This window comes from Tasmannia lanceolata, unplaced genomic scaffold, assembly GCF_043159265.1.
Source record: "Tasmannia lanceolata isolate RefF3 unplaced genomic scaffold, GAP_Taslan_0.1 ptg000006l, whole genome shotgun sequence".
Lineage (NCBI taxonomy): Eukaryota > Viridiplantae > Streptophyta > Magnoliopsida > Canellales > Winteraceae > Tasmannia > Tasmannia lanceolata.
The window spans coordinates 1,642,966-1,660,132 of record NW_027518683.1 but is presented as its reverse complement, the minus strand read 5'-3'; the positions used below and the strand labels follow the sequence as shown (position 1 = coordinate 1,660,132).

Here is a 17,167-nt window from a genome sequence, read left to right as displayed (position 1 = left end):
TAAAAGCATGAACTAAACACGTGGTGTAAATGCGTAATAACGAGAGCTTAAACGTCCCTGACACAGGCGTGTCTTCCTAGCAGATATCGGACATCTCAAAGGGCCATTGCTCGAAGATTCGTTTATAAATGCAACCATTTAACTGTGCCCAACAATAAAACAGAAACAGAGGGCGTGTTTTTTTGTGTGTGGAAATGTGGAGAGACACGAAGGGAGATGAAGAGACATGGAACTTGACAAAGCAAACCCTAATCCAAGAACTAGCTCTGAAGCTCTTTAATGGCGATTTGGAATCCAAAATCCAGGCAGCCAGAGACATCAGAAAACTCGCCAAGTCCTCGATCAAGAACCGCTCGATCTTCGCCGTTGCAGGAGTCATCCAACCGCTCGTTTCAATGCTCTCCGATTCAAATTCCGATGCCCGAGAATCCGCTCTCCTCGCTCTCCTCAATCTTTCTGCACGCAACGAACGGTAAGGATCTCTTGTTTCACCTCTCTCTCTCTAAAATCTCCCCTAAAAGCCCTAGATTTTAATTAGCAAATCAGGAAGTATTATTAATGAAGATTTCCTTATCTTATTAGCTAGTAAATCAGTACTTATTAATAAAAATTTCCTTATCGTTTTAATTAGCAAATCAGATAGTATTATTAATGAAGATTTCCTTATCTTATTAGCTAGTAAATCAGTAGTTATGAATGAAAATTTTCTTATCGTTTTAATTAGTAAACCAGTATTTATTAACATAATAAAGTTATTAGATTTTTATGTTGTGCCTTTTCCCTTTCTTATGTTAAATTTGTTGTATTCTTTTGAGTTAGTTTTTTTTTATTTTTTTTATAGCTTTAATTAGTAAATTGGGCTTTATTGGTGAAATTCTTAGTGGGATTCTTATGTTCTGTTCGATTCTGTGATGAACTTGCTTGTTTTGGATGCAAATGAGAGATCTTTTGGTATTTATTTTCTTCTTGCATTGTTCGAGTTAGGATTTATCAATGAAATTTTTTAGATTTTCTGTTGGAATCGGTGATTTAATTGCAAGCTGTGATGGAGATTAGGGTTACTTATCATTTCATTTATGCCAATTTCCACTAGATATTTTTGGCTTTAGAGCTTTCTTTTCTCTTTTTGCTTAAATTATGATTTTTTAGTTACTCTTTGGGGTTCTATTTTTTGTTGGATTTTGTAGAGAACTTGCTCATTTTTATTAGAAATTAGGGATTTTTCACAGTTAAATTTCAGTGAATTCTTTTGAGTTTAATTTTTTCTTAGGTTATGATTTGTGTACAAATTATTATGTTTTCTGTTTTTTTATAAAATTGTTTTTTTGGGTGATAATTAGTTACATTCCTTTTTTTCCTTCTCTTTCCCTTTGACTTGCTTTTATTCTTTTCAGGAAAAAAATATTGTCTTTGTCATGTAATTGTTAGATTTTGTGATTACTTAATTTTGCCAATAAGCGTTAATTTTTGGCACCTTCTTATGTCTAAAAGAAAGAAAAACATTCATAGCTTCACTAGCATTTATCATTGTTTTCGTATTAGAATATGTTGGGACCCGGGTAGAACTCGCCCTTAAAAGCTAGACGTTAATGGGAGGATGCCCAAGCCCTTATAAGTCCATCCACATTTTCTTACTTTTCCGATTTGAGATCTTTGCTTTTGCGTGGAAACCCCAAGAATCTCCCCCTCCATGCGGAAGCAACATGGACAATCTCACCCCTCCACGCGGCGGCAATGTGGGAACTATGAGATCTTCTCCGAGGGAATTTCACCCTCCTCCAAGGTACACTGGGGTTACCGAGATCTTCCCCGAGGGATTTTCTCCATCCTCGAGGGCACACAGGAGTTACCACTTCCCGGATTTGATACCACTTGTTGGGACTTGGCTAGAACTCGCCCTTAAAAGTTGGCCGTTATGGAGAGGGTGCCCAAGCCCTTATAAGCTCATCCACATTTTCTTACTTTTCCAAATGTGGTCTTTGTTTTTGCTTGGAACCCCCAAGAGAATAATTACCTACGATACCTGGATTGGAAATTCAATATTCATTATGGGCTGGGTAACATTTAGGGAGGGAGGAAGGGAGGAGAGAAACACACTGGTGTGCGCGCGTGTGTGTGTGCGCACGCTCGCGTGCTCTTTACTCTATTCAAAAATGAGAAAAAATTGATGAAATCTTATCCGATTATATGAAGAAAATTGGCTTATGTATTTGACGATGCCACCAATGAGATGTGTGTTGCTGAATCTCTCCCCTCTAGAAATAGCAGTTGGTTTTACAGTCATTATAAGTGGTCGAGGGCGACGATAGAAGGGATTTACTAACAAAGGATGGTTTTAGTGATAATGGGGGTTATGTCCGAGAAACGGAAGCTGTGGAAAAGGGAGAAAGAAGGGGACAAGGGTTCCAATCAGAAAAAAATGGAAATACTAAGTGGATGTTTGGATCTATGGAAAAGAAAATTATTTTCCCTAAAAGATTTTTTATTGGTTTTTTCTCCGAATCTTCTTTTGTATAGTTTGGTTCACATCTATTCATTTTTTAGAATTTTAAATTCTATATTTTGGTTCAGCCCCCTTTGACAAATCTGGATTTTCTTTTAACTAGCCGTCGCCTATTCAGGGATTCCCGTCCATTACAAATGGAAACAAATCAACCCTACATATATTAGAATTTCAAGCAAAAGAAATACAGCTACTGTTGAGTTGGATGTCTTGAATTCAACCCGGTTGGGTCCGAAATATTGTGTGCGATCCAGAAGTGGCCCATTTACCCGGCCGCTCGGCCCAACCCGTTATTTAAGTGAGTTCGGCCCGGTTCAGATAAGCTTGTTTTGACCTGCTTTGTATAAGGGGACTTAGGGCTTATTTTCGTACTCTAATTTTTCAAGAGGGTTGAGAGTTCAAAAGGGCAAAAGGGTGTACGAGGGTTTCTTGGTGGGTTTGGTGAGAGATACTGATTTTCTCTTGTAATTTCCAGTGTCTATAGTGGATTTTCTCATCGCCTCTGCTGTGGACTTAGGCTTTACGCCGAACCACGTAAATCTTTGTGTCTTTGTGTGTTTGCTCTTTCGTTTTGCTTGGCCATTGAAGTTGCAGGTTGCTATTGAGGGGGTATTTCACAACAGCCACCGATGGGTAGGCAACTATTCTATAAAAGGGCAAAGACAAAGAAAATCACAACAATGTCTCAAACATAAAAACAAAGCAGGTGTTCTCCCAACAAACAAATATACCTGAACACCTCTCGGAAAATTGAAGGACCATTTGATGAACACAAAAAAATGATGGAAAGGAGAAAATACAAGTTAAGGAATATTCATGAAAAGAAATATCTTCTGTAATCTCCAACATGCTCTGGTGGTTAGAGGGAATAAGCTCCCTATGCCAAGAGGTGTAGGCTTCAAAATTGGTACGCCGATTAAGAAACCTCTTCAGTAAAATGGGTGTCACTAGCAAAGAGATGCTCAGAAGCGCCAAAATTTGGAGGATAATTTTTTAACAATTCTAACAGTTGAATGTTTGGCTTGCAGAGCAGTTAGACTCATTCGATTAGTTTTCTGAATAGAGATGAGATCATATGAGTCTTGCCTTGTAGATAAAAAACAAAATGGTTTTAGTGACGTTCGGGACTAAGAAAACGAAGGAATAGACTGTAGTAGATGGTGGATTTATCCATCAATAGGTCTCAAACATAAAGATTAGAGGAATACACATTAGCAGCGGGCAGCGCAATCTCTAGATGCTGGATTTCGCCTCAAAATGAAAAGTGTTGTCTCACTGTGCGTGCCTTTGCCAGAAATGAAAAGGGTTTGAACGCATCCATTGTCGTTCACCGGAAAACGATAAATCACACTTCTTCAGCTTTGATTCTGCTCCAATCCATTACTATTCGCTGTATTTAATTCACCTCATCAAGAGTCCGCTGAACACAACTCAATAACAAGCCTGATTTTTGGGATGTAGCACCCCTATTTTTAGGATGTTTACTTTCGTAGAAAGTAAAATAACATGTAGTAAGAGTTTTTCTTTTTTCTTTATTTGTTAAGGAATGCTTTTTTTCCAAGAAAAGTTAAATATTCATTAATTGAGATCACCGAACCATAGAAAGCTGATTTTTTAAGGAAAGGTTTATCCGAGAACAAATAATACCTACATCCAAACATGCTCAACTCAACTCAACTCAACTCAACAAAGCCTTTGTCCCAAACTAGTTGGGGTCGGCTAAATGAATCCTTTAGAAAAAATTTCATGAAGAAGGTGAAAGGAATCTACGCGGCTCTAGTTGGGTTCTTCTACGTGGATCATTTTCTTCCATTCTATCCTATCCAAGGTCATGTTCTCTGTTATGTTCCTAGCTATCAAGTCTTTCCTCACTGTGTCTACCCAAGTTGTTTTCGGTCTGCCCCTTCCTCTTTTTACTCCATCAACTTGGCACGAGTCGCCTCTTCTCACTGGAGCATCCAAACATGCCCTAAATTAAAAATGACTGAAATGCATTAGCTTCTTAACCTTTCAAAACAAATAAAGAAGGGTATTTTTAGTCCAAAATATTTGCTCAAGATGCTAATATGTTGATGATGAGATATGATACCAGGATCCTTGTAGAGGCCCTACGTACATGGCTACTGCTAGTCAAAATAACTGCTACATTTTAAAAGATGTCACTCTTTGAATTTACTATCATGTTTTTTTCTTGTTTGTTACATAATTGCAATAATAATTTTGATTACGTGAGTCGTACAAATTTTATTTAAAATTTATTATTAGTTCCATAGGCTAAGTTAAATCTAGTTGAGCTTTACGGTGTTTTACTTATAGATATCTTGTGTCTTATCACATCGCATGGGATACTCGTGTCCAAATCCGTGTCCTAAGTTTTGAATAATGCTGAGTTGTATTTCAAGTCCCGTGTCTGTGCTCTTGTCCATATCCATACGTATATTGGTGTCATTGATGAGGGAGGGAGGGAGGGAGGGATCAGTTACTACCCTCCACGACTTCAACTTCTCTTCCCTGTGGGATACTTCATTCTGTTTGGATTCACTCCATTTCCGTATGGTTTTATTTCAGAAATAAGGTCAAGATTGTTACTTCTGGAGCTGTTCCACCTCTTGTGGAGCTTCTCAAATTTGAAGATGGTAGTATAAGGGAGTTGGCGACTGCAGCAATTTTGACACTCTCAGCCTCAGCTTCCAACAAACCAACCATTGCTGCCTCTGGAGTTGCAACTCTTTTAGTTCAGATCCTTCTCTCTGGAAGCGTCCAAGGGAAGGTTGATGCTGTTACCGCCTTGTACAACCTCTCTGCTTACACAAATAATCTCACTCCAATTCTTGCGACTCGAGCAGTTCCTCCTCTTTTGTCCCTCCTCAAAGAATGCAAGAAATACTCCAAGTTTGCCGAAAAAACAACTGCGCTGCTTGAAACCCTATCTGATTTTGAAGAGGGGAGGGTTGCAATCTCGGATTCCGAGGGTGGCATTCTGACGCTTGTGGAAACTGTCGAAGATGGGTCTTTGCTTAGCACAGAGCATGCAGTTGGAGCTCTGTTATTGTTGTGCCAGAGTTGCCGAAAGAAGTACAGGGAACTCATACTTAAAGAAGGTGCCATCCCTGGCCTTCTGCAACTGACTGTGGAGGGCACACCAAAGGCTCAACAGAAAGCTAGGACTCTTTTGGAGTTGCTCAGAGATGCACCTCCTCCAAGGCAATTGACTTCAACAGTCTTGGAAAGCATTGTGTATGGCATTGCCACCCAGGTTGGCAGTACTGATAAATCTGCTGAAACCTCGAGAAAAATCCTGCGAGATATGGTTCAGCAAAGTATGGAACTCAACATGAGCCGCATGCTACACAGAGCTGCATCAGACACCTGAAATACCCTTGATATGATGTTTTTTCATTATCAGATCGTAGAAAAGGCCGGCTCGGAAGATACAACTTACTTTTAGGATGTTGAGCCACATATCGCTCGAATCCTCAACTAAGGTATCAACTAGTATGGCAATAGTACTGACATATATACATGGGCTTCAGACAGCAGTTCATGGAAGGAATTGATTGTCAATGAGTTCACTGTGGTGTCTTCAGTCTCCATTCTAATAGGTGGCGTGCGGCAGCTTCAGTCTCCAGTCTAATAGGTGACCCTCACGAAAGAATGTAAGTTGCGTTCTCATCTTGTTTCTTCTTTTACAGTCCCTGTACATAGAAGTTCTTTTTACACCTGTACATTTCTTTTCTTTTTTTTCAATGGCGTCCTGCACATTTCTTTTAATTTTAATTCCTAAGAAATGAACCCGTTATTAAGTTTGCAGCACCCTGTAATCCCTAACTTCCTTGCAATAGATTTATTTTAGAAGCATGCTTAAACTTCCGGGAATTAAACAGCGTAGTTCAACTTTACCACATTACAAGTAGCAGAAGTTTCTTTTTCTTGATTAGAAGTAGAACTCATTCAGAAAGTCCATTTTCTTTTACTTTGGGAAGTTTAAAAAACCATCTGTTATCTTCCATTTTATTCTCTATCTGATTTCCATGAGTCTGTTATTTGTCATGACCCTTTGCATTCATGTAGGGTTCAATAGTTTTGTGAATCTTCTATTTTATTTTCTTAAGTTCAGTTAGTTGGTGGACTAAATTGATAGGTGTATGTAGGAGTACAATAAACATATTTAGTTTTCTTACTAAAACAGAGACCTGCTTGCCCACTAGGATTTTAATTAAATATCAGAATTTTAAGCGTCTTGAGATCTCTAGCACTATACGATTCTCAAGCCTGGTTGCCTTATGCTCATGTGATGCTTTTTTGCACGTGAAGCATTAAAAAGCTGCAGCAGGAACCGTGAACCAACCATTATCATTTTCTGCGAGACTTGACATTCAACATGGTTTGCATCGAGCCACATGTTCCATAGTGAAGCATATTGGTATGCTTTGAGGGGCCCAATGTGCATCATTGTATTGTAAGGAGAATAACTTGCCTGGCATGATTCTACACTCAAATATACGAAGGACCCCTTGTATAGCTACCTTGGATGATATGAATAGTGTTTGCGCCAAGGGAATGTTCTTGTCTTCTAGAGACCAATGCCCCCTCTTATGTTGCCTTGTAAATTAATTCTGTGTGTCTATTGAATGGTGAAAGCTTTTATAAAAAAGGGAAATAAATCCAAGACTGAGGTGGTCAAATACAGGAGAGAGAATAGAAACATGAGCTACAAAAGGTAACATACACATAAGATAGGAAAATCAAGGAGGAAGGAAATCAAGCAACTCCAACCGAGCTCTCCCAACTCCGGCATGTGCCAGCCAGTCGGCATCATTATTGGCTGACCTCCTATAATGTTGAAAACTAACAGTATGCCCCTCTAGATGCTTCTGAATTTTTCGATGGCATTAGCAAATCTCCTGGGAAGGGATTCCTTTGATCCATCCATCTTATCACATTAAGGAAATCTCCTTCCACGATCCACATCTCTGCCTCGTTGGAATCCTTAATTCCTACTGGGCCTGAGAAAGCTCTAAAAAAAGATAATAAAAAAAACTCTCCAGTAAGACTCAGATTACCTAAGCTTGATAAGTCAAAGTTTAGCCTCAGCATCCCTGGCTCAGGAAGGGACCACATAGGAGCAGGATTGTCGGTTGACTCTACGCTCATGCAAATCGTCCTCCTGAAGTGACTCAAAGCATGGCTAGAGACATCCCTGGAACATGGCTTGCGCCCATCTCCCGGTCAAGTACATCAACTTTACAAAGATGGAATAGGACCCCTTGAAGATATTCTTGAAGATGGGAGTATTTCTTTCTTTTCAAATGACCCACACTGTAGCAAGTAGTACCAATCTCCATAGTATTCTCCCTTACTGAGTCATGGGACGGAGGCCCAACTTTGAAAAAGATCTTTGAACCTCGCAGGGAAAACCCAAGTCATACCAAATCGCTCTAGGTTGTGATTCAAACCTCTCTAGTTGCCTTATAATGAATGATCCTATCTAGCACAACCGTCCAGCCGAAAGCAAACACTCTAGACAGAGCTGGTATTGTCCACTCTATTAACACTCTATTAACTAGTGAGGACGACGAAATGAGAAGGAGATGATGAAAAGATTTTAATGTTAAATACCCTAACGGAGTTCCTGATTGAGACTCTTTTGTCAATACCACCCCTCTTAATGAATGTGGAGTCCAGTCATCTTAGAAACAATGCAACCATATCTAGCTCTCAGTCAAAGAAAGTCTGATGAAACCTCATTTTTCGAAGCAGTCCTCCACTTGAGCATTCAAAGGAATCTTGGACTGAAGCTTCTTTATCAGTTGCAACTGCGAATAGGTAAGGAAAAATATCCATGAGAGGCCTCTCCGTTCTCCATCTATCTTTATCTTTTCTGGACTTTAGTTAGGCCGCCCTTCAGAAACTTTATCTGATTCCTTTAGAGAAATTGGTCTTTTGCTTCAGGATATCTCTCTCCACAACGTCAACCCGCGCTGCCTATTCTTGGCTTTTGAAAACCATTCACATTTGAGTAGTTTTATATTTGTGGTCAATAATCTAAGTCCACAAATGGTTCCTTTCCGCCCCATTTCTCCAAAGTCACTTTCATAGGAGTTTTGTTCATGACCCTAAGTTTGTGTTTTAGAATGAGTAAATCTTCTTTTGAGTATCTCTCTCCACTGCTCCACACCATCTCACCCCCCTCTCCCCCCAACTAAGCCCAATACGAGTAAATCTTCTTTTGAGTATCCCGGTCCTGTTTCTGTTTTCCTTATTCTTTTCCTCCCTCTTGTTTCTGTTTTCCTTGTATCTCTTCGGGTCGACTGTCTTGGTCGCCCTCTCATTTTTTTTAATAAAAGTTTTTGCTACCGTTCAAAAACAGAGTATCCCGGTCCTGTACTTTTGTTTTCTATTTGTCCCTTTTTGCCAAGTAAGATGGTTTGTTGAACTCATAACCTTGTGATTACAACACAAAGCACCTTAAAGTTAGGTACGAGCTCAAGCCCTTATATTCTATTTTTATTACACTATCTAGTGGAAGTTAAATTGTAGTTCAATGAAACTGAAATTGACAGACTTACGCCGGTGTTAGTAGAGATGTAGTCATGTTTTTTGCTTCCTCTTTGAAGATCTTTGGCTGTTGTAGTTTCTTTTTTTTTTTTTTTCCTCGTAGCTTGGTTTTTCTTTTCTCTTGTTCCGAGGCTTGCTCATCTCCTTGTTTGTTCACCTGTCGCTGTTTATAATGCAATTAGCATTAAAAAAAAAAAGAATAATTGCACAGAGGTTCAGATTGGTTCTTTTACATCAATAATTTCATATCTGTCTATACTTTTGGGAAAAGTTCGGTTGCCCCTTTAAAGTCATATAAATGTATAGTTTCCTTTTAGTACCTCGTACATGTAAACTGCTCCAGTTATAAAATACTTGATAGATACAAAAAAAATGCGGCATAGATGTAAAATTTCCTCTGCCTAATGGTATACACATCCACAACTCTCTGTTCAGCCACTACAAGACCAGTTCCTTGACACGGTTTCCACCTTATTTACCAAGAAAACAATAAAAATAAAAGCAAATATAAGAAGAAGCTGGGTTTAATTCTCTTCTCATGCTTCTTAATTCTTATCTGCTTCCTGTTCATCCCTTTCTCCTCCTCAATCCCTCTCGGTATCTCCACACGACCACCATGAAAGTCACCATGACCATCGAGATCACCTCTCTTCTGAGGCTGAAGAAGATGGTGGTGTTGGGTTGCTCTGCTTTGTTGGAATTCCTTATAATCAAAGGTTTTTTGGTAAAAGCCCCATTCCTGTTCAAGGATTGCCTTTGTGCCTCGGATATGCGATGAGTTTTTGTTTTTTACCCAGCAAGTCACGGCATTTATTTTGAGTGTCTCATGGAGGGAGACCAAGTAGATTGCACCGGGGTTAGTGATTCTCCGTGTGAATCCAGAGAAAATGAAAAAGCGGGTGGAAATATCATTTCACAAGTACTAATTATCTGACATAAGTGATAGTTAAGGCAATCTAAATGTTATTTTAAACTGTACTGTAAAAAAAAGTCGGGTTTCATGTGGTGTTTGGTTGCAAAAAGGACCCAAAACCACCCCAGAAGACTGGTTACCCGCTATTCTACTTCTTGGTCCCTTGTTTATTAAGGCGGTGCCATATTAGTCATGTTGCAAGAGCGAGCCTCCGTATCATCTAAGCCGCTAGAGATGATACGGAGGCCCGTCTTTGAACCTTTCACCCCTGGAGCGGCAGGCCCTCCGGTTACTACTTCTTCCCCCTTGCCTCCTCCATACCATCCATGAGAATATTGAAATCTTTCATGAAACGTGAGATTTCAATATCATCACCAGCTCCTCACCTCCCATTTCCTTTTCCCCTCCGCCCTCCTCGCACGACTCAGAAACTTGGGGTCATCGAGATAAAATGAACTCTACTCCAGATAGAAGAAAACCCTTGCCGAACACAGCCACAGAGGTTGTCCACTGCAGAGATAGAAATCCTTGAATTAGTTGTTCTTGGGATTGCTCCTACTTATTTAAGTTAATCTTGAAAGTATCTCGTCAGCTGTTCACTCATTTTGTAGTCCTTTAAGTTAAGAACATCTTGGCTGGATCATCCTAGCCCTTCATCCATCCATCAGGTCTCATTCAGGATTTTTTCAAGATAAACCATTTATTTTTGTAGTCCTTTATGTTACGCATAGGATGTCCATCTAGAATATGACAATCCATGTGGGCCGCCTCATGATGTTCCACCAGATCAACGGCCTTGATTTCACATGAGCCGATTTGTAGAACTCAAAAATTGCCTTTTTTTCATTGATGGTAAAAGTGACTTTCTGCACAGTCGTTCTCTAATTGTGGAAGCTCCCACATGAGATCGATATGAAATCATTCTGATCAAACAATCTTCATCGTTCAAATACAGAACCTAAATGTGAAGCCAACAATGCAGAAAAAGGATATTGGGCTGATGAAACTCAACAATCAGGTGGTGGCTTGGGGAAGAACAGGGGGCGAATGCATCCCTTACCTGTACAAAAATAGTAGTGTTCCGCATGCGTTTTATAATCACGAAATACGCGCAATAGCTTATTGCTCTCTCTGCGGGGATCCTATGATATAACAGGCCTTGATGCATACGTCTCAACAATCAGTAAATCCTAACATTCAGCTTAGAGGTCGAAACACAAGGATAAGTCTTCATTGGTTGTAACCCGGGGCGGAGCTACATGTAGCGTAAGGGGGGCAGTTGCCCCTGTTGAGTTGGGCCAAATCCTTAATAAGCCCAACTCAATAATTGGGTCCATCCTCCTTTAAAATTTGAAGGCCTGCCCTCCTTATGTATAAGCCTGTATAAGCTTGCCCCCCCCCCCCCCCCCCCCCCAACTTCTTGTGTATAAATCCTGGCTCCGCCACTGGTTGTAACCGTTCATTTGAAGTTTTTCAGAAGGAGTCCATAATAAACATCCTTTTTCTGCAACGAACTGCATGAAGTGAGGGACAAGTAATAAATCTTTCTTTTATTATTATGGGCAACGAACTGCATGAAATGTTGAGCGTCCCTCTTTTGCAAGAAATTAAAATATTGTTTGCAAAATAATTTGACAACATGTCAAGTTTTGAATTATTTGCAATTTTTTAAAAATTTAGAATGGGGACAAAATTTTAATGTTTTATTAAAGAAATTTTACTACCCTTATAAATGCTTCTTATATATTAAGGCAGTACCCACTTTGAATACATCTACTACAGTGGGCGGCCTCTATTGGCCCTCTGGTTCCCACCTTTGGTTGATCACCATCCTATAATCATTGCTTTGGATCGCCTATCACCAGAAAATCAAGTTAATCAGCTAATTCTAAATATTAAATAATGTGTACGTTTTTGGCTGAACACTGGCTTTCTCAAAAACTATATAGCCTACAGTTCACCTTCAATGACATAAACTAGCTTTTATTGGGTGTTAGAATTGCATGATGGGCGCACCTTTCAGGCCATACGAGATCTAAAGCATGGCCTTTCAGATGGATGTTTCAGATCAGTCAAATGTTAGAGCCCACTCGACCATACTGCATTACGAAAGCATTCCTCCCAACTCAATACGTGAGAAGCTTCTGTTGATGAACCTTTAGTTTACTCCCTTTACTTTACTACTTGTCCCTCACTTACTACCTCTTAAACTAATACATCCTGAATTTTTTAGGCTTAAAAGCTAAGTAAAAAAGGTGCATCTCAACATCTATTACAGTTCCATCATCAAACTTTGTTTTATAGATTTTTTTTGGATGCTGATAGCATCTTGACTATTGTAGCAAACCTTGAAGCTAATTAAAAGAGTGTGCAACAGGTAGTCTCATTATAGTCAATATAGTAGTGATGATATCAGTGCTCTACAAACGTGGGCATCTGAATTTTTTTTCCCTAGAGAAAGGCTAAGCCAACAACCACTTTTTCAGGGAAAAAATAAAGGAAAGGAACGTGTAGATGATCGATATGTTGCTACGTGTTCACCCTACTCTACTACTCTGGATAGGTGGATTTCCAAATTCCACTCTTGGATGACGTGGCATGCCTTTTGAGCCACTTGATCATCAAGCCTCTTTCCGCCCATAAAAGCTAAACCGTTGATCTTACACTTGTGATGTCTATTTCTTATGGAAACCAATAATAAGGAACTGATATATTCACCCCCTTTTTTTACTTGGGACAGATGGGATCATCTAATAAGTCCATTCTTTTGGTGGTATCATCCCTACATTACATCCTTCCAGATGGAGGGTCTCGATCACGCTGATTTCAAGGAACAAAATTCATAGTCCCTCATAGTTAGCATGATTTGACCTTGCTACTAGTAGTTTTATCCCTAATAAAGTATCCTTTATGCCGTCTGTGGTTCCAACAAAACTTTCTTACAGAGAAAGAGTAATTCTCAGCACGTCTTCTAGATTATGCCGACAAGCTTTACTGCGCCTAAAATGTAGGCTCTGTAGCACCCTTAATTAAAGTCGTCCGAGCTCACTATGACATTATCCCCTTCTCCACCTTTTCTTTGTTGAAGTATAAAAGACTAAATAACGCCTTCTCCAACAGCTTAGGTTTTTGGAGTAACTAGTTGTTTCACATAGTATCAGAGCAAATGCCTTGGTTCAATTCTCCATAGCAAAATCCACATGCAATGGCCAAACCCCAAAAGTGGGGCTACATGTGCCACATGTAGGCCAACTCAAAAGACAGAGGGCCCACACTTGAGGGGGAGTGTTAAAGTATAAAAGGCTAAATAATGCCTTCTCCAACAGCTTAAGCTTTTGGAGACGTAACTGGTTGTTTCACACATATACTCCCCTCAAAGCTTCTCTTGACGATACATGTTGGATTTTATTAAAAAAATCTAAGTTTCAAATATTTCATAATTGGGCTAAGGCTTTAAGGTGGCTTTTCATATTCTCTGGTTTCCAAAAGTCATGCACAAAAGGATAAAAGAGTGGGCCTTTCTTGGTGACTCTTTGTATTTTATTTATGGTGGCTCTTTGATTTTCTTCTTTTAGTTAAATGCCTTTAGCTCTCTCATTAAGGGTGATTCCATAAAAATAAAAAGACTCTTGACTCTTTATTTGGTTTGATCTTTCCATCTTTTTTTTAAGATTATATTTTTGCAATTGTTCATTTTATAGTTTTTCCCTATTTGCACCAACAATACATTATACCCCCACTCAAATCTTCTCATATACATGCAGGCGAAAATGCTGCAGCTAGTTTTCATGCTTCCTTTTTGCTATAGTATAAAATGATTAAATAACATCTTCTCAACTAATTAAAACGATTAAATAACACCCTCTCAATGGTTTAACTTTTTGGAGTAATTGGTTGTTCGACATGGTATCAGAGCAAAGGTCCAGGGGTCAAAATTCCTTGATATTAAAAATATCTACAACTAATAGCCAATCTAAAAGAAGAGCCACATGTGCCATGTGTAGGCCAACATTAAAAAGAGGGCCGCATTTGAGGGGGAGTGTTAAAATATAAAAGATTAAATAACACCTTATCCAACAACTTAAGCTTTCGGAGTAATTGGTTGTTTCACACTTTTTTTTTCCCCATTTTACTGGGTTTGATGTGTGTTAGAGAGAGAGAGAGGCCTTCTGTGAAGGGGATTAAGGGTATTTTAGGGATAAAAGTTTTAGTAGCAGAGTTGAAGCAAAAGCAAGGGACTTTGTTGAAATATGTGTAAGATTAAGAATAATGATATGGAACGGAGAGTGGAACAGAACAGATATCCACTTCACACGTCATTAATCTTGGGTCCTGAGACTCAATATTTGCCTCACAAGCGCGTCACCTCTCTCTCATGTGAATAATAAATGAGAAAAGCTGACATGGCTAATGACTAGATGACTATAATCTTGTTCTTGAAGAAACCAACCCCCCCTTCCTCCAGAAAAAGACACCTTTCATCGTTGACGACAACATGAACGGCTCTCAATTCCTTTCCCCTTTTTGTCTTGATAAAACCGGAGAGCTTTACATCCCTTTTTGGTGTACCCAATACGCACTTCAATTTCTTCTAACGATTGTGTTCGATTACACAGAAATTAACGAAGGAAGGTAGAGAATATTCGTGATGTAGGAAAGTGTATCGGTGATTTTGATGATGGAAGGAGAAGGGAAGAGAAGACGAAATAGAAGCGGCGATTTTGATGATGGAAGAAGGAGCGTAGATCGAAGAGGAATGAAGGTGGAGGTTGAAAATGTAGACACAGTAACAAGATGTATCTGTGCGCATCAAAAAAATGTCTACAGTAAATTATAAAATTGCCTCGCAACTCCTCCTTGAATGTGGATGGTCTCGTTGGGCCCAAGGGGAAGCACATTAAGAGTCATCCCAAAGGCCACTATAAGTACACTACCATCAAACTCAAAGAGGAAGGTGGATCCCACAACCACTCTGACCACTATATAATGTGGTTAGGGACTTAATTAGGGTAGTTATTGCATAAGAGGAGAACAAAAAGGCACACATTTTCCTCTCTTTCATAAGGAAGAAAAGAGATGTTACAAAAATAATCAAGAGAGGACACCTCAGGAAAAGAAAATGCATCCCTTGAACAACATTATTAATTCAAGTAGTTGAAGATGCCTTCCAGGAAGATCAAACCAACACACAAGGTCCTTCATCGGAGAAAAGCCACACATCTTCATAACCTATAACGCGAAGCCCGGAGTGAAGCTCACACATTTTCCATCATTGAGAAACGAGATACATGCTTCGAAAGTCCTCATTTTACCGCCATCTATCGTTAATTAGAGGATTCCATAAATTTATACCATTTTCATTAATTACAGGGCCTTTGTAATTCGTCTTCGACTTGTATATTTCAATTTACCGAAATTTGTGTCGGCAGTAGGAAGGAATAAAAGAAAAGAAATTATACAACGTTGGGTTTCTAAGAAAAGAGTTTTTTTTTTTTTTTTTGGATAGTTTCATATCATCTGTATCATCATTTTCCTATAATTCCAACCAAATGTGAAGGATTAATGGGGGTTGCAGGTGGTGGGCATGCCCTTGGTTTTCACTATTTTACTGTAAAAAAAAAAAAAAACTTAAAACAGATAAAAAAGAGTGTTGATGGAGCAGGAATCATAGGCAGCCAACAATTTAGAAAATGATCAGGGCAAAAGAATACAAAAAATGGTTGCGTGGCTTGGGAGCCAATCCATGTTTTGGAGAGAGACACCAAAAGTTCAAGAGAAGTTAAAAAAAACACTACTCACTACTCACAAACACCCTTTCTCATTCAATTTTCGAACTCCAAAAAACATCCATGTCCATCACCTCTTTTAATTTATATAATGTTACTCTATTCTAACTAAAACTAAGCAACAAAGAATCCTTTAAAATTAGGAAAGCATAAACCCAATGCAGAAACAAAAACTATCAGAAAACAACTGCCCTAAATAAACTAGTAAACTAGAGTCCAAATATGTGGTTTTGTTTAGTCTCCTTTGCCACAACAACTACCTATAAAAAGACATTTTCTAATAATCTAAGAAAAGAAAATTTCTAAGTAATTTCCATGAAACTTCCTAATAATATAACTATATCTAACAAAAGAAACACGCTAGAGCAGCTTAGAAGCCATGCATGTATACTAATATAGAAACTGCTGTCATATCATTATGTGTGTGAGAAAAAAAGAAACATGCTGACATGCATACAAGGCATGTCAACATTAAGCTGAGCTCTAGACAAAGCCTTAGTTGTGGGCCCTCCTGCGAGAGATGACTAGTTGTGAGGATAATATAGGGGAAATGTCATGACTAGTTGTGAGAATAGTGCATGGAGATATTTGGGAGTGGATTTATCAACTGCTCGTCTTAATATCAATTTCGAATTTTAATTCACCCAGGAGCTGCAAGACCGAAACAAAACTTGGCTTCAGCATAGTTTGGAGGAAGTTCCTCCAGTACCCTCTAATAGTAGGGGGCGTGAAAATATCAAATCCATTGCTACTTGTTATTTTCAAAAGGATTTGATATTTCCACACCCCTTGCTATTACACTATTAGTAAGGGGCCTGGAGGAACTTCCTCCGAACGGATCTGAAAGCCAAGTTTTAATCAGATCGAGAATCTCGGAGGAAAAGATGGAGACCCGAAAGTAATGAGAGTAACTTCACGCGAGAGGTCCCTTTCGCCAAACACGACTTTTTCAGTGGAAACATGACAGAATGGGCCATAAACATCCCTCTTGTTTTTTAAACTGACTAATTTGCCTCTCTCACTATGAACATATGGCGTACACGCAAGACAGAAAAGAGGGAAACATTGTGACTATCCGTTATGCCCTCAGACATTTCAAAATGGGCAATGATATTTTCACCCCCCCTGCAGTACGCATTCGCCCTACTTTTAACGTGATTTGACGTCATAAAGTGTTAAAGTTGCGCCACTGTTCACATTATAAGGGGGCGAATGCGAACTGCAAAGGGGGTGAAAATATCATCTCCCTTCAAAAAATTCAATTCTAGTTATGGCGATGATGACATTTTCACTCCCGCCCTGCGGTACGTATTCACCCCACTTTTAACGTGAGCAATTTCACCGTAAAAAAAAGCGTTAAAGTTGCCCATTGTTCACGTTATAAGAGGGGTGAATGGTGCTGCAGAG

General features: G+C 39.2%; 1 protein-coding gene across 2 annotated transcripts; it reads left to right on the top strand.

The window, feature by feature from the left end:
- The first annotated feature begins 124 nt into the window (after positions 1-124).
- LOC143879208 (ARM repeat superfamily protein) lies at positions 125-7,123 on the top strand. Of its 2 annotated transcripts, XR_013251169.1 has the most exons (3): positions 125-472; positions 5,072-6,159; positions 6,818-7,123. XR_013251169.1 is itself a non-coding variant. In XM_077381447.1 (2 exons), the coding sequence occupies exons 1-2, from the start codon at positions 195-197 to the stop codon at positions 5,874-5,876; spliced, it is 1,083 nt and encodes a 360-aa protein (XP_077237562.1). In that variant the 5' UTR covers positions 125-194; the 3' UTR covers positions 5,877-6,313. The 2 variants fall into 2 exon arrangements, 1 of the variants encoding a protein (XP_077237562.1); XM_077381447.1 differs by lacking the exon at positions 6,818-7,123 and having other exon boundaries at positions 5,072-6,313.
- The last annotated feature ends 10,044 nt before the right edge of the window (positions 7,124-17,167 follow it).

What these genes read in the sequence shown, in the direction of transcription:
- LOC143879208 (XM_077381447.1), top strand. Translation starts at nt 195, where the DNA reads ATGTGGAGAGACACGAAGGGAGATGAAGAGACATGGAACTTGACAAAG. An exon ending in CTTTCTGCACGCAACGAACG is followed by an intron (nt 473 to 5,071) that starts GTAAGGATCTCT and finishes GTTTTATTTCAG; the next exon opens with AAATAAGGTCAAGATTGTTA.